The sequence below is a fragment of the Oenanthe melanoleuca genome, chromosome 4 (genome assembly GCF_029582105.1).
Source record: "Oenanthe melanoleuca isolate GR-GAL-2019-014 chromosome 4, OMel1.0, whole genome shotgun sequence".
Taxonomy (NCBI): domain Eukaryota; kingdom Metazoa; phylum Chordata; class Aves; order Passeriformes; family Muscicapidae; genus Oenanthe; species Oenanthe melanoleuca.
This window is the reverse complement of record NC_079337.1, coordinates 22,707,901-22,726,842: the sequence shown is the minus strand read 5'-3', so window position 1 is coordinate 22,726,842 and position 18,942 is coordinate 22,707,901. Positions and strand designations below refer to the sequence as shown.

Below are 18,942 nucleotides of genomic sequence, written 5' to 3'. Positions count from 1 at the left end.
ATTAAATTCTGCAGAAAATGTGCAATGCAACCAAGAGCCAAGGTAAAAACTTTGTCCAGTTGAGCTGCACAGAAGCACTCAAAACAGTTTATACTGCTAAGAAGTATCTTAGACTTTGAGGTGGGGGGATGTTCTTTTGTTTCTTATTTCTTGTCACTAATAACACAAGAACATATGGGATATTCAAAAGCATTTAAGCAGATTTAAGAGCCCTTCATCAATCATATACATCAGAAAATTCCAGGGAAAGTGTGCTGAAGGAATGACTACATGAATGATACCTCAACTGGTCTGCTCACATTACTTACATGAGCCATTTAAACACCAACACAAAGACCAACAACTCCATGACAGACATGCAAAACTTTTAAAACACAAGCTGAAATACAAGCACCATATCTCTCTCCATTACCTCTGGATGCTTAGATCAGTATTCCGCACTAGGAGGGGACAAATTTTTTTTCTTCAGATTAGGTTTGACTCATTTTGTTATTGAGACTATTCTCCAATTCTTCTACACTTACAAAATGTTTCTACAAACAGATGAACTTCCTACTTGCATTTGCTCCTCAATACTTTATAAACTTCTAAAGGATGTGAACTCCCTTCAATATTGCTATGGTAAGACGCCAGAAATTTGATATGAGACATGAGCCAAAAATTAACTTTTCAGAAGCATTTCCAACCATCTGGAGAAGAGGCATTTAGAGTACAAAATAATTAATACCACCTTCAATAAAACACTAAAAACACACAGTAGTCTGGCCTTTCCTTTGTGCAATTATAAGTTTTGAAAACATCAAACTACTCAGAACAGATTATGAATCATTCAAAATAATTTTACCCTTTTTTTTTAAACACTATTAGGTTTGGGTTTTTTTTTTAAACACAGCAGTACTGATTTCCTTGAAATTGCTGATTAGAACTTTTAATGAACAACTGTGCATACAAACTTGCCTTCAGGAAAAGCCAAAATCAAACTCGTGACCTTATCCAATGTAAAACTACATCCAAATCAAGTAATGCATTCGTGGTTCTTAACACGAATATCCAAAACCAATGAAAGTGCAGATGGAAGCCATAAGCAAATCCAAGAGAGAGAAAAATTCCTCCTTAACTCACACTTTGTCACAGCTGATTTATGGTTTGGAAACAAATTCTGTACCTCAACTGCAAGATAGCAAGACTGGGAGAGGGGAGAAGCAGGTATATGCAGCCCCTTGCACAGTGCTCACCTCTGAGCACAAACATGCTCAAGGTACGTTTCACGTGCACGAGCCTATTGTACAGCTGGGATGAAATATCCTGTGATTCATTAATTCCTTATAAAATGTCAATGAAGAGCTCCCAGAAATTCATTAATGCTGCACAAAACTTGACAATGCCTTGGTAATGATTCCGACATTACAAGGAGGCAATTCTACACTTACAATGTACAAAATCCTGGAAAATAAGTTGTTCAAAACACGTTTGCCTACATTTCTGAAGGAAACTCTTTTGTTTAACCACAAAATAAACTTCCATTTTATTTACTATGATAATTTATGAATGTACATAAAATCTGGGCAATCACAGACTCTGGAAACTACCAGTAGCGTTAGTAATAACTACTTAAGGATATTAAATACTAAGTATGAGAGATTAATAGTTTCAGTAATCAGGTAAAATCAAAACAGCAAATTAAGAACACAGTTTGAATTATCTATTCACAAATAATCTAATGGGTTCTCCAAAGACCATTACCAAAAAAAAATTTTAATAATTTATTAAATATTTCAAATTCCAACAAGTCCTACTTTCTCCCCAATGAAACAACAAATAATGTTTTTAAAGGACTTAGCCCCAGAACAGAAGATGATGATGAACATCATATAAATTCTTTTGATGTGTTTGCACTATTTTGTTACAGAGAAAGAGAAGGAGACACATTTGGGCACAGTTTCATTTGCTTTCTAGGTTGTAGTCTTTTCTGTGCATAAGAGACTATACCTTTCTTCTCATACTTAGTCAATCTGATCTTATCCTCTATGTAATTTCCCAGTGCCTTTCTTTTTGAAAGCAAGATTACATCAGGAAGATAATTCATAAAAGGTTCAATTAAAAGAGAGAATATTTTTTGCCTTGTTTTTGGGGTTCATTTTGCAAGTTTTGTTCCTGTGCAATGATGAGGCCAAACAGCTCCTCACATTCTGACTTTTCTTTCCTTCTGACTTGCACTTCTACTTTCCTCCCATCCTAATGAGGATGGTCACATATTCACATGTGCTCAGTGTTGCTACAAAATAAAAAATTAGTGAATTACTGCTCAGTTCCTTTACATCCTTTCATTTGTTTGTTTTTTCTTCTAACATATTCAATAATTATTTCCCTCTCCTTTGAATTCCAGCCATAACCTAGCCTATGATGCTACCATGTTTTTTAATTCCAAAACACTGGCCTTTGATTATTGCAGTATTTATTGACCAATTTAAGAAAATATATATCTTTTGCATAAATCTCTGAATGTTGATACTTGTAAGCCAGAAAAAATTCCAGAAATTTCAGTTAAGCTCCTCATTTCCTTACAAATATCTTCTCAGAATTACTCCTTTTCCCCAAAGAATATAAAACTCCAGCAGAAGTTGATCAACTTTCTCTCTCCCTGCTCAGCTGTTACCTCTTTTCTTAGACTTGAAAACATTCAAGGTAGAAGATGTTACTCTGCCATGTGTTTATACAGCAATTATTGCTTTCAGGTGTACTCCAACACAATGAATGTTAAACTATCAACTCTAATCTGAAGAGGGGGAAACCAATGTTTTCAATCACTTTTTACAATAGGTAGCCCCAGATTTTGGGACTAGAGATTACTGAGCCAAAAACTGCCACATAAAAAGCATCTTTCTCCAGGATGACTCCTTAGTCCAGGGCACAGCTCCAGCCATCCAGGTACAGCTCCATATCCAAAGAGATTGTGCTGCCCTCCTGTGGTCCGTGAACATTTTAAGCTCCAGAAGTCACACACAGAGCCAAGAAAAACTCTGATTCTGCTCTTGAAAGACAGATTGCATAGCTAAACATTACACTTTGAAGAAAGAAAAAAAGCCAAAGTGCTGTTGCAGGGATATCAAAGTCTCCTGATGCCTCTGCCTGAAAGGACCCCTCAGGCTTTGTAGAGGAAACACAGAACAGCCAAGTTAAAACTCAGCTGTCCCTCAGTTACAATGTGTAGAAAAGAGCAATGTAAGTGACCTACAAAAATACTGTAAAGACAGGTAAAAGGCCGGTAAGTTTGAATCCTTGTGTTGATTATACTACATAGGTAAGTGAATTATGAATCCCCACACTCTGGGATATGGCAAATGGGTGACACAAAAGAGCTAAAGGACACAAGCTATCACTGATGTTACTGGGATTTAAGTCTAAAAAACAATCTTCAAATCAGCAGTGAAGACATTTTACAACAAGAAATACCAGAATACTGAAGCAGATCAAATATCCCTTTTAAAGTTAAGACTGGTGCTACAGAAAACCAATTTAAATTTTACAGCAAGTGGAGATACTAAGATATTAGTATATTCTGGAAAAATATTATTAAGAGTAATGTCAACAACAATTTAACATTTTATCCAATAGCATATCCAGACTATTTAGAGATAAAAAAGTGTTAATTCCTCCTCCTCCTCCTAAATCTTTATAACTAATACAAATATGATAAATACGTCATCACTCCTTCTCTACGAAGTGACACTGTAGCACAGCATCACTCCTAACTACACCTTACTGATCATTAAAGGATATTAATTTCTATATTTCTATTCCCCAAAAACACCTCTGATGGTGATTTTGAGCCATGTTCAAAAGAAAATGGTTTTTTGAATAATATTAATCATCTGGATATTTGCTGGACATTGTTCAAAACCATAACTGCTAGAATTGATCAGCATTCCTTCACTCCTCAATAGTAATCTTCCACAAAAAATGACCTGCACCTCCATGCTATGAAGTACTTAGTACAAACATAACCTTTAAACCTCTGTTTTAAGATATGAATAATGTAACTTTGGGGCTCTGCTATTCCATGAATAAGGAACATGGAAATATAAAAGGGAGAAGAAAACTAGTAAACTCTACTACAATTATATCAAAAGTAAAAGAAAGACCAAATAGTTTAAATTAAACAAATGGCAGAGTTACTTAGCAGGCTACTTAACATTTATTAAAGATTTCTGATTAAGATATGAAAAATTAATTTAACAAGTTTGTTAAAAATATCTCTTAGGAGATATGAGTTAATGTTTTTGGGGTTTATGCCCTTCCACATGTCCAAAAATTTCAGAGACAGAAAAGACCTCACAGTCTAACAAATAAAAAAAATTACTTTATCTAGGGTAGATCACACTCAAATTCTACGCAGCTAAAGTCAGTTTAGGCCACTGACTGTCAAGTGCATACATTTTGTCAAAATTCATTGTGGATTAATTGAGAACATGCTTCAACCATCAGAACCAAGACAACTGTGAATTTACAAAAACAAATCATTATGAATTGTCTCCAGTTCTCAAGCCATAAATCAGTAAAACATTTCAACTTGCAAACTGCAGTATTTAATTTTAATTCTTTAGCATATTCAGTAAACAAACACAAACCTCAACAGAACTAAAAAAAGCATACACTGAACTTTATGTAGAGTACTCTACAAAGCAAATCTCTCCAAAGTCCACAAACTCCCAATTAACAAGGACTTGTGAACTAAAACTCATACCTCCAGGAATCATCAAAACCTGAACTTTTGTTGTAGAGGATATTCAATATGAAGCATTAAGGCTTCAGTAATTATCTGAGGGCTTACACTTACCCCACAACGCAAGGCACTGAAACAAAGGCGACACTTTCCAGTATGGTTATCAGCCATATGAAAGTCCATCAATCACACTCATCATCACAACAGGATTTTACAGAGCAGGCCAAACACCAAGGAGAATGTGTCCTCACTGAATCAATATGTAGCTGTTAAACTTGATATCATTCTTTCTAGTATAATTTTTAATAAAATGCATTAGCAACTGTTGTTTTTTCTTCACAGATTTTTAAAATTTCAGAGGCTGTAGGCATGAAATTTAGATCAAAATCACTTAAGGAAATGCAACAGATTTCAAGCAAATATAGAATACTAAACTTGTATTTCTTGAAATGCATATGCATTGATTTCATGAGGCAAGTGTCTTAGGTTACAATGCAAGATGTAACCAGAAGTATATATATTCTATCACCATCTGTGGAAACCAGGCAGAGCAGTGTTCTTTATTTCTTCCATGACCCATCCCTCATAACTCTGAGGGGATACCTTCTGTTAATGGGCCAGCTGTTAAAACCACGTGGGGCAGCTCTCTTTATCTCTTCCATGACTCATCCTTTGTCCAGGGAGATATCGTCTGTTAATGGGGCATAAAGTCACACTGCATGACTGATAAAATTACATCATCCCACTGTGAGATGCTCCACCCAGGGGGAGGAGCCAAGCATTCCTGGATATAATCTGAGGTTTGGAACATCAGAGCAGCCTTTTTCCACTGGATTCCAGAGGAAGACCAGGCCCACCTTCATCATCATTGGACCTCCAGGGGAAAAACTGCACCTTTCTAAAGGAGCACTGCTTCAACAGAACCACATCTGTCACTCCAGGAGGACTGTAGCCACCATTTAATGTGACTGCTACCAACACCCTGACTGAGGGGGTGTCAGGCTGAATTCTGACTCTGTCAGTGGTTTTTCTGTATTACTGCATTTTCAGTTTAATTTTCCTAGTAAAGAACTGTAACTCCTATTCCCGTATCTTTGCCTGAGAGAGCCTTAATTTCAAAATTATAATAATTCGGAGGGTATTTACATTCTCCATTTCAAGAGAAGCTCCTGCCTTCCTTAGCAGACACCTGCCTTTTCAAATGAAGACAGCATGGAAACCAGCTATGTTTTCAAACAGTATTCATTTCAGTAAATCATTGTGCCTAAAACTCATCACTACATACTAATTTAACTTCAACATATAATAGCTTTGCCTCCTGTCTCCAAATAGACATTATAAAAATACAAAATCATTAATTCTCTTCCCTGTTTTGCTTGGTAACCCAAGACAGTCACAAAAAAAAAAAAAAACCAGGAAGGAAGAGCAAGGCAAGTTATTATTTTGAGTTAAACCAGAAGATTTTTTTGTCCAAAAATTAGTAATTGCATTCAAACTTCCATGAAAACTGTCCTCAGACCAACTGCCTAATGTTATATCCCTGAACAGTCAAAAGATCCTAAGACGTCACATATGAAATACAAAGTTTTGCAAGAATACCCTTTTTAAGGCAAGCCAGTAAAAGAAGATATACCAGTGCTGCCTATATACAAAAATGAGAATTTTTGATTTCTCTTTGCTACTGAAAATGGTTTACTTCTCAAGTGTGTATCAATAATCTGAAGCAACCTGGCTGTACTGCAACCACAGGTTTTCCAGATCTTGAGCTGCAAAATACAATGCACACATAAATATGGTTTAAACTTATTTAAATGAGTCCAGCAAAACTGTAACTTTAAGAAGAAGTTAATGAGAAGCAGCTTCAGTTGAGTTTCCCTTGGACTGTTACACCCATGTGGCTTGCAGGCAAAGAGTTCTCTGATATGGAAAAATCAGATGAAGAAGAAGGATGAGTTCCTGCTTCAGGATGCCTGAGACACTGAAGTAGGCTAAAACACTACTAAAAAAAAAAATCTTCAAAGTCTTTCAAAAAGTTCTGACAGGCTTGAAAGGGAAATAAAGAACTTTAAAGTGTTTCTTTTAACTCTTTTTGTTTTACAGAATAAATGACTGTCTGGATTTAATTTTAAAGATACAGTTGCTTTTAACTTTTAAAGTAAAATGCACAATTTGTATCTCTTGATTAGCAAAACTTTTCATAAAATGTCAGATTCCCTAAGCCATCTTTTATTTTTAAGCATAATGTATTCTCAACCTGGAAAGCATCTTTCATGTCAAAATATTCAAGAAGTAATACCAATTCAAAAAGCAGAATGAAAAAGAGACTGAGCTACAAAAAAAAATTCCAGAAACAACCTGGATATATTGAATCAATTCTGACAATTTCAAAACAAATAACTCTGCATCTAAGGCACTATTCATTCCAGAACTATAATATTATTCAGTTCTATGAGCTATTACAAACAACTTTAACATGGACACAAGTCACAAACTTTTATATTGGTTAGAAGATAATTACATCATTAAGTGCTGTTCCTTTCATTAAAACTGATTTTCTTTATGATGAGAGTTAGAAAATTCTCGAAATTTTCTTCTTTCTCTGTTGAGAGGCCTCACTACATTAAAATATCCTTTACTTAATAACAGTTCTGGAAGCTGGAGCTAACACTGATCCTTCAGGATTGTTGTTTGGTATCCACCAACCCTGTTTAATCAAAACATCAGTTAATTCCACAGAACTGGAACATTATGCTCTGTGTTGTTGTTCTAGCCTGTGTTATCTAAAGTTTCAAAGATGTTGCTAAATTATAAATGTAAACATTGTTTTACTCCATAAGTAAATACCATTTCATGCATACTGTTCCTGAAATAATGGTTCATTTCAGATGAAATAGCACAAATAAAGCATTTCTTTCAAGTTCTTTTACTTCCTGCTTAACAAGTATTTCAACTCACGAGAAAAGTAGTAAGGGTTTGTAAGACTGTAGGTCAGTTACCTCTCATTATTGAATTTCACAGTTGGATAAAAAAAGTCATTAAATAAAAAGCTGTTTTAAAAAAAAAATATTCCCCTTTTTTTAAAAAATCTCCTTTTTTGTTTGTTTCACAGTGAACACAATGTTTGATGAAAAAATACGACAGTACCAAAGGCTTCTATGTCCTCACAGTAATAAAGCAGCAAAAGGGTTATCACCATCCAACCCCACACTCACACACTTTGCCTGTCCCTTTCATATGTTTTGGATGAGCCTAGAAGAAGCACCTCTAATCATATCCAGCCAAGCTGATCTTAATATCCACAAAGCCTTTGCAGTGAGTAGGAAATGAGCCTGAAGACAATGAATCCATTTATGCACACAGGACCAGGAACACAAGCAAAGACTCCATGACTGACTGAAGTTCCAAAAAGACATAAAACCCCCTTTCTAATGCTGCCTAATAAAACCACAGAGAAGATGTTGCATTTCTTTGCTGGTCACAAATTAAACAAAATCACCTCTTTCCCAAACCTCACATATAATCAGCAGTAACAGAGTATTTTTATTCAACAATCTTATTTCAACAAGCCTCTCCTCTCAAAATTTTCAGCCTCTGCATTGCTAGGGAAAAAAAGAAAACATTTCCTATGATGACATATATCAATACAGGGAAATAATTGCACAATATATCTCATTTTCCTTCTGTCTCATATTGTGACCACCTACACTTTTATATTCTGATATGCCACTCTCTTTTTACTGTTTGCACATACTGACAACCACAATAACTTTATTCCTATGGAAAGTATATATGGATGCCTTTACTTCTATGGAAAACTCAACACAACCAAGCACTGAGCTTGGTTAGGATTTCTGGGTTGTGTTAACTGCTGACCAAAATCGAGGCCAGTCTTTTGTTCCCAGTTTGCTCATCAGCTGTTGATGACCTGAGGGAAGTTACATCACCATGTGTCACAAACAGACTGAATTTTAATACAAATTTGAAACTGCTTACCTGTCTTAGCTCAAGCATACTGAAAACTTGCATATTTTCTTATGAAACAGCTAAGTAGCTTCACCAGAAGAAGACCCTGTTAAATACACACACAGACATACAAACCCTCACCTTCCCCAGGACTGACTGCAGAGGGAAGACTGGTCCAGTCTAGGGTCCAGCTGGGGCATGGATGAGGAGAAAACTTTGCTTCAATTCCATTTTCCTTCATGAAAGGAAGAATAAAATAAATTAAGAGCCTTTACCTACTTATGATGGTATCAAAATTCTCACTAAATTTAATGGCATCAGATCAACCTGCAATGCTGTCAATCTAAGTGAAACTGAACAGGCAGATGACTCTATATTATACAACATTCAAAATATGTACTTCTCTCATTCTTACAAAAAAGCTCTGCTTTTTTTTTAGGAAATGCTGTCAGCTCCTATGCAAAAAATATTGAATTATGGAACATGATGGACAGCTTCCTTTAACAAAACTCATTAGGGTTCCCAGATGTTCAAAGCTTTAACCAAACAACAACAACAAAAAAAAAAATCCAATTGAAAAGGTTGGATAATGAAGCCAAACATAAAAGCAACAGTTTTTTGTCATTCTTTATATAAATAAAAGAGAAACACAGTATTGTAATTCAAACAAAAAGTTACTTTGATTATTCAGAATTATTGACAGGGCTCCAGCAGTCCTATCTTTGCCCAAATCCTAATATCAATCAAATATCAGAAGAGAAGAAAAAAGTAGAATCACTTCTAAGTCAATGCATATCAGATTTAAGACAAAGGGTATTAAAGGCTGTCAAAATTAGCTTGTACAATTCTAACAAATTCTACCTATTCCAAATCAGGCAAATATGGCTATAAAAAATAACTAATTAAAAAGTTCAAATTACCATTAACTTAGTCATAGTTGGCCTTGGACCACCTATAAAATGACTGTCTTCATTATCCTCTTCTAACTCATCAGGAACTGAAGCAGAGTCATGCAGCTGTTCCTCGGGAGCAGACGACAACTCTGGAAGCTGGAGAAGCTCCATGTTGCATTTGCCAGCAGCTTTCTTTACTCCAGGTACTTCTTGAACTCTTCGATACCAACTGGATATCAGTGGCAAGTTTACCAGATTTTTGCCTTGTTTCTTGATGGAAACCTAGAAAAATAAAATGAGAAGGTTAGTGGCTACTGTAAATATCTTGCTGCAAGCCACCAAAAGGCTCAAAATACAGGAGCGAGCTCAGCTCTGTGCTGAGCACATGCACTCACAGAATGATGGCAATACAATAATCAGCTGGTTCAGAGGTGGAATTGCCAGTTGGAATTCAGATGGAATTGCCAGTTGGCCATTTAGACTTTATCTGCAATTCCCACTTGCTTAATAGGAAGAAAAGGTTTTCATGAACAATTTCAATCATCATTTCAGTCAGTAACAGGAAAACTCCATAAAAATAATCCTCTTAAATATGTGCTATTTCCTAACCTAGAAATTATTAGTTTTGGCTGGTCGTTAGACAAAAAAACCCAATGCAGTAATTTGTAATGAATAGTGAACTCCAAGCATCACATTATGGTACCTGAATGGTCCTTCCCACAAGTACTCCCTAAAAGCTGATCCACCAACAGTTGTTTTGCTGGGACCTACAAGCCTGAAATATCTTGGACTATGTGGTAACAGGCAAACATTTTCCCTGGTCTTTACTCAAGTCTTTGCACTACATCTGTGGCTCTCTTTTAAAATTAGTAGTGAATTTTTTTTTTTTAAATCATGTATTACTTTTAAGAATCTTAAGTTCATATATTTATACAATAATGGTAACTAGTATATTTTTCTGAATTAAGTGTATGTGATTAACAGTTAATGTGGCATCCAATAGAAACTAGTATTTTAAGTGTAAAAAATGAAATGAAAACATTTCTCAAGTGAAAATATGTTGCACATATAATATCCAAATCACTTTTTAAGATGAAGTTCAGCTACTTTAAAAAGTATACATTTGATGAAATTAAAAACTTTTTTTTAGATTCTCAAAATGTTCTAGAACAATAGAGATCATCCTTTTACAGGAGAGGTTGTGAAGTCTCCTTAGAGACACTCAAAATATGACTGGGCACAATCCTGGGCAACTGGCTCTAGCTGACCCTGCTCTGAGCAGAATGGTTAGACAAGATAAGCTCTAGATGTGACTTCCAACCTCAATTACTCCAATTTCAACTATGCTGTGATGTTGTGCCTGCTTTAAACAGAAGATTAAAATTCATGATTGCAGGAACAGGCAGAAAAGGCCATGCAAAACCAACACTCTTCCCCAGATCTGTCCTAAGTGTGGAAATAGAAATTGGTAAGGAACACTTGAAATGACACGAAATTTCCAAAAGTTTTCCTGCATACTGTGTTTATAATATGCTTAAGGTAATCACATGTAATTAGCAATAGCTAAAGGAGCAAAAGAAGGATGAACTCTGTAACTTTAGTATCTAATTTCATATCCTAATAGTAACACGGGCAAAAACACATTAATTCCGTTAAGGAAGAAGTCTTTTGGAAAGCAATTCTAAGAGGCACTGTTACACTTGTTATCAAGTGTTTTGAATTGTATTTTAAAAAGTGAATAATGGTTTTTCCCAGATGAGGAACTGAGCTTTTGTTATACTTTTATTAATTTTCAACAGTTACAACTAATAGAAAGCATAACAAAGGTAACCTCAGAATGATAACAGCAATGAAATGAGCTAATGAAAAACAACCCTTCAGCTTCATTATCTTACTTCTGGTAATTATAATTACAATCAGCTAGTCAGGTCTCCTCATATTAATAGGATGATATTTTCCAGACACACACTCACTAAAGACTTCATTATTATTCACACCCTTAATTCAAAGTGGAACTTCAACTGCAGTGATTTTTTAAATACAATCCAGGAAGTCCAGTTATACAAGTGACAAATAACACTTTAATACACAATTAAACTCTGGGGATTCCATCAACAAGAGTAGTTTCCACTCACTGCCTGCAAGAAGCTTTCAGATGGAAGTTTTTCAATTTTGATGACAACTGTAGGAATCAAGGTATAATTGCTTAGAAAATGATCATTCACCAGAGAACAGAAATAAACAGACATTATCCCAGAGCTCTTGTAAATTTGGTAAAAATTAAACTGGAAGACAGGTTTTCAGGGCAATCCTTGGTGTGAGCTAACACAAGTGTACTGTAAAATACCTAGTTCATAAGCTGCATAACACCAGGGCTCAAGGGTAACATATAAAAAGTCAATAAATACAGAATTCTCAGCTGCTCACAGTACATCCACAGAATGATTCCAACTACATTACTGAAATTAATTAAGCACCTGATGCAAACATCTTCTCATGCCTAGTACCAGTAAATCAAACATTACTGTAAAAGTTATGCTCTTATTTAAAAATGTCTTGGAAAAACGAAGGTTGAAATACATTAAAGTTTTTTAAATAGTAAGAAAGCATTTTGCCTTAATACTTTTGTTTAGTATCATCCATATAGAAGTTGCTGTTCACCTCCAATTATGTGATTTGCAAAACAAACAAAACAGATGTGAATTAAGAAGCATTTCTGTAAAATAATTCAGCATCTCAATTCAAAGGCAGCATATTGCTATCATCATACAGAAATCCACTGAGGATTATGAGAGTGGTTAAAGAAGTTATAAAGTGGACATTTGTCACAATATTTGATAGTCATTATCTTGATTTTTGAGATTGTTATCTTCAATCTGACTATGAGCATTTTCTCCAGGAATTCCATTTGTTTTCAAACACCATAAGGAGAATTTGGCAAACCAACTTGCAAAATCAAACTGCAAATGTTCCTGGAACAGACATCAGCTTAGCTATAAATCTCATAGAGTAACTGCAGGAATGGAACTGTAGGAGGTAAACTCATTGCATCATTTTACTGTGATGGGAAATAAAGACATAGTTGTAATTTCCTTAAATCCCTCCTGTGCATCTATCCTCATAAAACTAAGTACACAAATTGTGCTGAGCAAGACTCTTGCACAGTCTTGCCACAGAAGTTTTTCCCACTGTAGAACTAGTTTTTAAGTTGAGCTCAAGTCACCTGCACTAATATTTTTAAATTATTATTTTCTGGGCAAATTGGTGGCAAAATATTTCGGTATAATATTTTAACAACTAAAAGTTTTTACTAACCATTGATATGTCCTGTATCTAGAAGTAACTTTAGTGACCTCAACAATCCCTGCTTTTTGCGTTTGTACAAAAACAAGACAAATCTTTGATTTTGGGTTAAAGTCACACTGTAAACACTGCAATATGTTTAAAATTAACATATTTTAAAACTTTTAGGTTCTTAAAAAATATGCATGTACACTAGTTAATATTTGCAGACTTTGTCAGCTTACCAAGAACTGATGGATGCATGGCAAAAGCACTAGATCTGCGACAGTAAAATAAAGCCCTTCTGCAAAAACGTGGTCCAAGAGCGGAAGGTCAGAGGTTTTTGTTCTCCTGATGTGAGGGGCTTCCCTGTTGATTGCATCTGGTGCTTCCTGAGCAAGTAGTTTAGAGAAAGCTACGCTCAGCTCCAAACTCGAGGGTGGATGTTCATGGACTTCCCCTGGTTTTAACTCCTCTGCTGCTTCTTCACCAAGCACAGACACTCCAGTCTTGGCGCCTGCCTTCTGCTGCTGAAGTTTCTGCCTTCGAATTTTGTCATCATTATGTACTCGGACAGGTTCTCCAAGCTTCCTTTCAAACAGTAAAATGTCAGGAGGAATAGCCTGGCAGTGCTCAGGAGAGGCCGTTAAAAATCTTTCAACAGCCAGAGGTATGCTGATCTCACACAGCCTGGTCCACTGGCTAACCTGTCAAATAAATTTACATAATTAATGTCTATACAGAAATTAAACCCAGGGTAACTTTGGTTCCTTTGGTTACTCAATCACTTTAAGCAAAGAAATTCCAGCTTTAAATACATTCTTTTTTAATCTTAGAAACTCAGATATTTCTGTATTGCTTTTACAACAGCGGAGTTAGGAAGCTAAATCATACATAGAATAGTTATCCAGTATAGCATGTTTTTATTTCCTTATTATTGACATAAAATTAGGGTGGCTGTGTAACTCACATGAAACAAAGCTGTGAACTGAGCTGAAGGCACAGTAATCAATGGCAACCATGGAAATAGCAATCATGCCAGGGTGGAGTTCAGTCTCCTGAGAGGAGTGAGGAAGGCAAGTCTAGATGGATGAGCTGCCAGATGAGCAAATTGCTATGTGATAAATGGGCTGACATCTCAACTCAAAGTGTAGTGTTGGTTAATAGTTCACACTCTATCTGAAGGCCAGTTAGGAGAGAAAATCTTTAAGGGCATATGCCGAGGCCTATCCCATTTCATCATCTTTACCAGGAGGAGGGAGATGAAATACACTCCCATCAAGGATGACAGGGAATTGAGAAGTCAGACAACAAACTCTCAACAAACTCCAAAGTAGAGGTGCAATTCACATGAACCTGCAAAGACTAGAGAATGAGCTGAGAGAACTGATGTGAAACTCAGAATCTTCCACACCTAGGAGGGACTTATACCCTGAGTGGTACAGGCTAGGGACTGACCACCTGCCCAGGTAGCCACTCTGCTGAAAAGACACTGGACAACCTGGTGAGGATAAGCCAAACAAAAGCCACCTTGACAGTGAAGGCTAACAATATATAGTGCTCTTGAAACCAAAATCAGAACTAAGAAAATTACACTAAGAAATTAGGATTTCTTAGTTGACTTCAAACTTTATCACTCATTTATACTGCTACACATGAAACAAAGTTTTGACCTACTTTTTAACACTAATGTTCATTTTGTGCTGCTAAAAAGTATCCTCAAAAATAATTATTTTTCATCTTTGTGCCAAAAATAAAGGTACTTCTCCATAGAGGAAACTGCATTTTCTATGCAAATTAAGTTTTTTACTACAAGAAGTTACTTGACGTCAATATTAAGAGTCTACTTCAGAGCATTTAATGCTTATTAAAAAACCAATCAATGTATCTAAGAGAGGGACACACTCACTTCAGCACAGGCTTTTAAGCAGGTCTTCTTAAAGCCCAAGAGTGCCAAAACATCCTTTTTAGATGGATCTGCCTCGAATGTTCTCTGTATTATGTGTCTTAAGACCACAGAAAGCCCAGCTCGGCAGAATTTGTCATCTTTCACGACAACAGCAGGTAAACTGCAGCTCTGCACAACCACTGGAAGCTGACACCTGGAGATTAAATGGACCTCAAGATCACCTGCGAGGTTTTTTGTCACACACTGATCACCCACGTCTTCGCCAGTCGGCACTAAGAAAACTTTAAATAACTTGCAGTCACAGTAGGATAGCAAAAACAGTGAGATAGATGTATGAAGAGGAAAGATACTATCTCTGTACTGATGAGAAAAAGCCAAATATAAATGTTCTTCAGCAACATTATCTTTCATCTTCTTCCTGAGATGAAGTTCCTGAAATAGAAATCAGAGTACAACATTCATAAAAGAATACAGAATTTAAAAATAAATAAATAAATTTAAAGCACTGGCTCTTCCACTATCTGCTACAACTGATTTTAACATAAGACACTACTAAAGACATCCTGTCTGAATAATTATCAAGCCCTTTTTTGAGAGAAAATAATGGTTTCACATCTACACTGTCTCTTCACGTACCGGATCATGAATAGGAAAATTACCTCTGTACCTTTTTTTCATATTTTAGCATATTTTTGACATAAAACAAAACCTAAAGAAAATGTTTAAATTTAAATTTTTAAGCTCATAAACATTTCAGAGCAAGGCGTGCTTCTGTTCACATTAAAATCCCCCACAATATTAACCATGCATTATTAAAAAACCAAGTTCCTGAGCACATATCTGTCACAGTCAGTTCCCCAATGTAAATATCTGTCTTTTTGTAACTGCTAAAAGGCATTTATAGCAGGTATTTAGGCCATGGGAAATAATATTGGTTTCTGTATTAAAAATTAATCCAGAGTTGGGTGAGATAATAACTGAAGGACTCAAAAGGAAATAAACATTCATCTCGTGATACTTACTACATGAACACCTCAAATACACAACTACTTTACAACTTTAAAGCAGTCAAATTCATTACTAGCAGAGCTGAAATTAACATCTTCTCAGTATATTAAAAACTCAAATAATTTTCATTGCAGTGGGTTGGAAGCTACATTTTTCCTACTACAGTATTCCACATGAGTTTAAGATAAGGCACTGATGCAGTGATTTTTCTGCTCCATCACTCAGCAGAATTGCCCATTCCCTTACAGATGACAGGTGGCATTGAAAAGCCTTAAACACTAGCTGGCCCTCTTACAACAAGCGTCACAGCTCGAGCACAGTGAGGAAAAGAAATTTAAATGTTGCTAAGAAAGGACAGAATAGGGTTTTATATATATATGTATAAAGCACGAGTGGCACTGGAACAGCATCAGTCATACACATAACTGTCTAGATTAATAAGGTCTTTGCACAATTACACAAACAAGCTACACCTATTTCAAAAACTAAAAAAGTTTTCATTTGATACATCTTGATTATTTAATTTATTTTTTTCCATGTAGACGTGTACATCACACTTACTATTTTATATTACCTACCAGAGGACCAAATCAATTGCCCAAAAAGAGGGAGTGGAAGAACAAAATCAAGTCCACCTGACATTAAGAACATATTAATGTCTGTAACAGTGAAACATTTGTAACCATTAAGTGACAAGAACAGGGGCTCTGAGTACTGTTGCTTTTCTTTACTTCATACACTGCCACACAAAGAACAGGACAGAACACAATACAATACCTATTTTACCACAAGATACTTTATTTGGGTAAATCTCGACAGCATGGAACTTGAGACAGACTCTATATCTTAAGTACAGCCCTGTGATAGAAATCATTCAGTGAAGGCACTGCCAGAGAGGTAAATCAAGAAGAGTTGCTGCTACCCTAATCACATCCATCCCTTCTAGCATTTAAACTCCTATTCTCGACTACAGTACTTCTTTCAATATTAAGAAGTACTCTTATAAGTATTTGGGTTATTATTTTTGTTTTCCATGGGAACTCAAAGAGCTCACAAGTCCATCTTTTGCTGGGCATGCAAACTACTCAGACATACACATTTACCTCCTCACTCAATTTTTTCTACTAGGTGATGTTCCTGGACTCCATCAGCTATTTTGGTCACTTTCATGCTATCCAAAACTACTAAATATTTTGGTAAACTCTGACAAGGTTTCTATTTCCAAAGTATATTATTCTACAGTTTCCATCTATTAATCATCCATTCTTACAATTTATTTTTTAAAACTTCTTACAATATAGTAATTTTTACAAAATGGGCTTCCGTAATGACTGCAACTTGTTACATAGGTCATTAGAATATCAAAGCAATCAGTCTGGATTTATTTGAATTGTTAGTTATTTCAAAAATTTCTGTGCTCATCACATCAATAACTGAACATCTCACAGACTTTCCTCTCAAAGAGCCTTGCAAGGTGGAAGTTTCCTGGGTTCTTGTTACACATGTGAAAAAGCAAAAGCACAAAGGGCATTTTTAGTTCAGTGTCTCTGAAAGTCTGTCCTAGGGCAAGCCAAAAATGCACACATTTTTCCCTAAGGGCTTTGTTGTTTGGTTGGTTGTGAGATTTTGGGGTTTTTTAAGGTCAGTCAGTGATAATGGAAAATACAGTCAGGATAACTTTATTCTCAAATCTCTCAGAGAAGAAAAACTAAAATAACCTGTCCAAGAGTTCTGTCTATAAGTGATTTTACCTGTTTCCTTATTGTTTTCTGTGAGAAGAAAGGCCTTTTCGAATCATCACTTCAGCTGAGCTGTACACTCTGACACAGTCACACCCCACCCCTCTCCCATATTTTACTTCCAAGAATTCCTTTTAACATTCTGTCTCTAAGCAGTGACATTATAAAGTCGCTTCCTTTATTTTTTGTTTCAAATACAGGTGCTTTTATGCACTGCTTTGGCTCTGCAGAATCTATATTCCTTGTGGATTTATGCACAGATTTTCAATTCCGCCTACCTGGTTGCCCATTCTCACTTAAGTATTTTCACATAACTACTACCCATCCATTAAATGTGCTTATTAATCCCTTGGCAGCTTACTGAGACAAAAGTAGATGCAGACATATACAGTAAAATGAAATGTGCAATAGAGAATTAACCAAACCTAATAAGACATTACACTATTTGTTCATAGTATTTTTTCCCAGCACTTTTTTCTCTAATTAGACCATAAATTCTGAGCCAAGAGATGGATTTTTATTCTGTTGCCCTTATATTCAGTAGCCACTGTTTGAAAGAGAGAAAAATAAAATTATCAATACAGGATTTGCACTGTAACTTAAAAGATAAACATAAATAATGCTACCTATCTTCAGTATAAACAACACCTACTTAAAAATTATTAATATTATGTAAGTGCAACTTTCACTAGCTGTGCTGTTTTTTACTATTTTCTGTTCCCTTTCAACATGCACTAAACAAGTTAAAATAGTTTCACTTAACTGCCCTGTTAACAATGTAATAAAGAAAAATGCCCCTTTAAAAACCAAGTGCTTTCAATAAAAATTAAAGACAACTAAGTAAGTACATAAACATCCTCTTCCCTGAAAAAGATCCCATTCATTTGTTGATTACTACACGGTAAAACAGAACTTTTGTTAAGCAGGTGCGTTAGCATTGGGGAAATGTTTAATAAATGCCATTTTAAAACGTGGCAAATATTTAACTTAGTGCAAAGCATTATTTATGTGGTAAGGCATATAAATTCATAGCCTGGAGATACATTTCTATCCAAGACGATACATTTAGTGGATGGGCCCAGGGCAGCCCCTACACCCCCAGGGAGCCCTGAGGGAAGCACAGAAGAGCTTCGGACCCGAGCTTCAGGCGGGTCTGCGGATAAAATTAAAGTTGCGGGCGGTACTGGAGAGCCAGAACCGGGCGGGCCATGGGGGACAGAGCCGGGCCATAGGCACAGAGCCGGGACATGGGGGGACAGAGCCGGGAACTGGGGGGACAGAGCCGGGCCATGGGGGGACAGAGACGGGCCATGGGGGGACAGAGTCGGGACATGGGGGCACAGAGCCGGGACGTGGGGGCACAGAGCCGGGACATGGGGGACAGAGCCGGGCCGTGGAGGGGACAGAGCCGGGCCGTGGAGGGGA

The 18,942-nt window shown here is 36.1% G+C and overlaps 1 protein-coding gene across 1 annotated transcript in view; it reads right to left on the bottom strand.

The window, feature by feature from the left end:
- GSTCD (glutathione S-transferase C-terminal domain containing) overlaps positions 1–18,942 on the bottom strand; it is a 47,747-nt gene that overhangs the window by 27,857 nt on the left and 948 nt on the right. The window contains exons 2-5 of the mRNA XM_056489589.1: positions 14,771–15,202; positions 13,107–13,568; positions 9,607–9,861; positions 8,828–8,921 (exon numbers count right to left, since the gene is read on the bottom strand). Of these exons, the coding sequence (XP_056345564.1) occupies positions 8,828–8,921; positions 9,607–9,861; positions 13,107–13,568; positions 14,771–15,181 (1,222 nt within the window). The 5' untranslated portion in view covers positions 15,182–15,202. The remainder of the gene's footprint in view (positions 1–8,827; positions 8,922–9,606; positions 9,862–13,106; positions 13,569–14,770; positions 15,203–18,942) is intronic.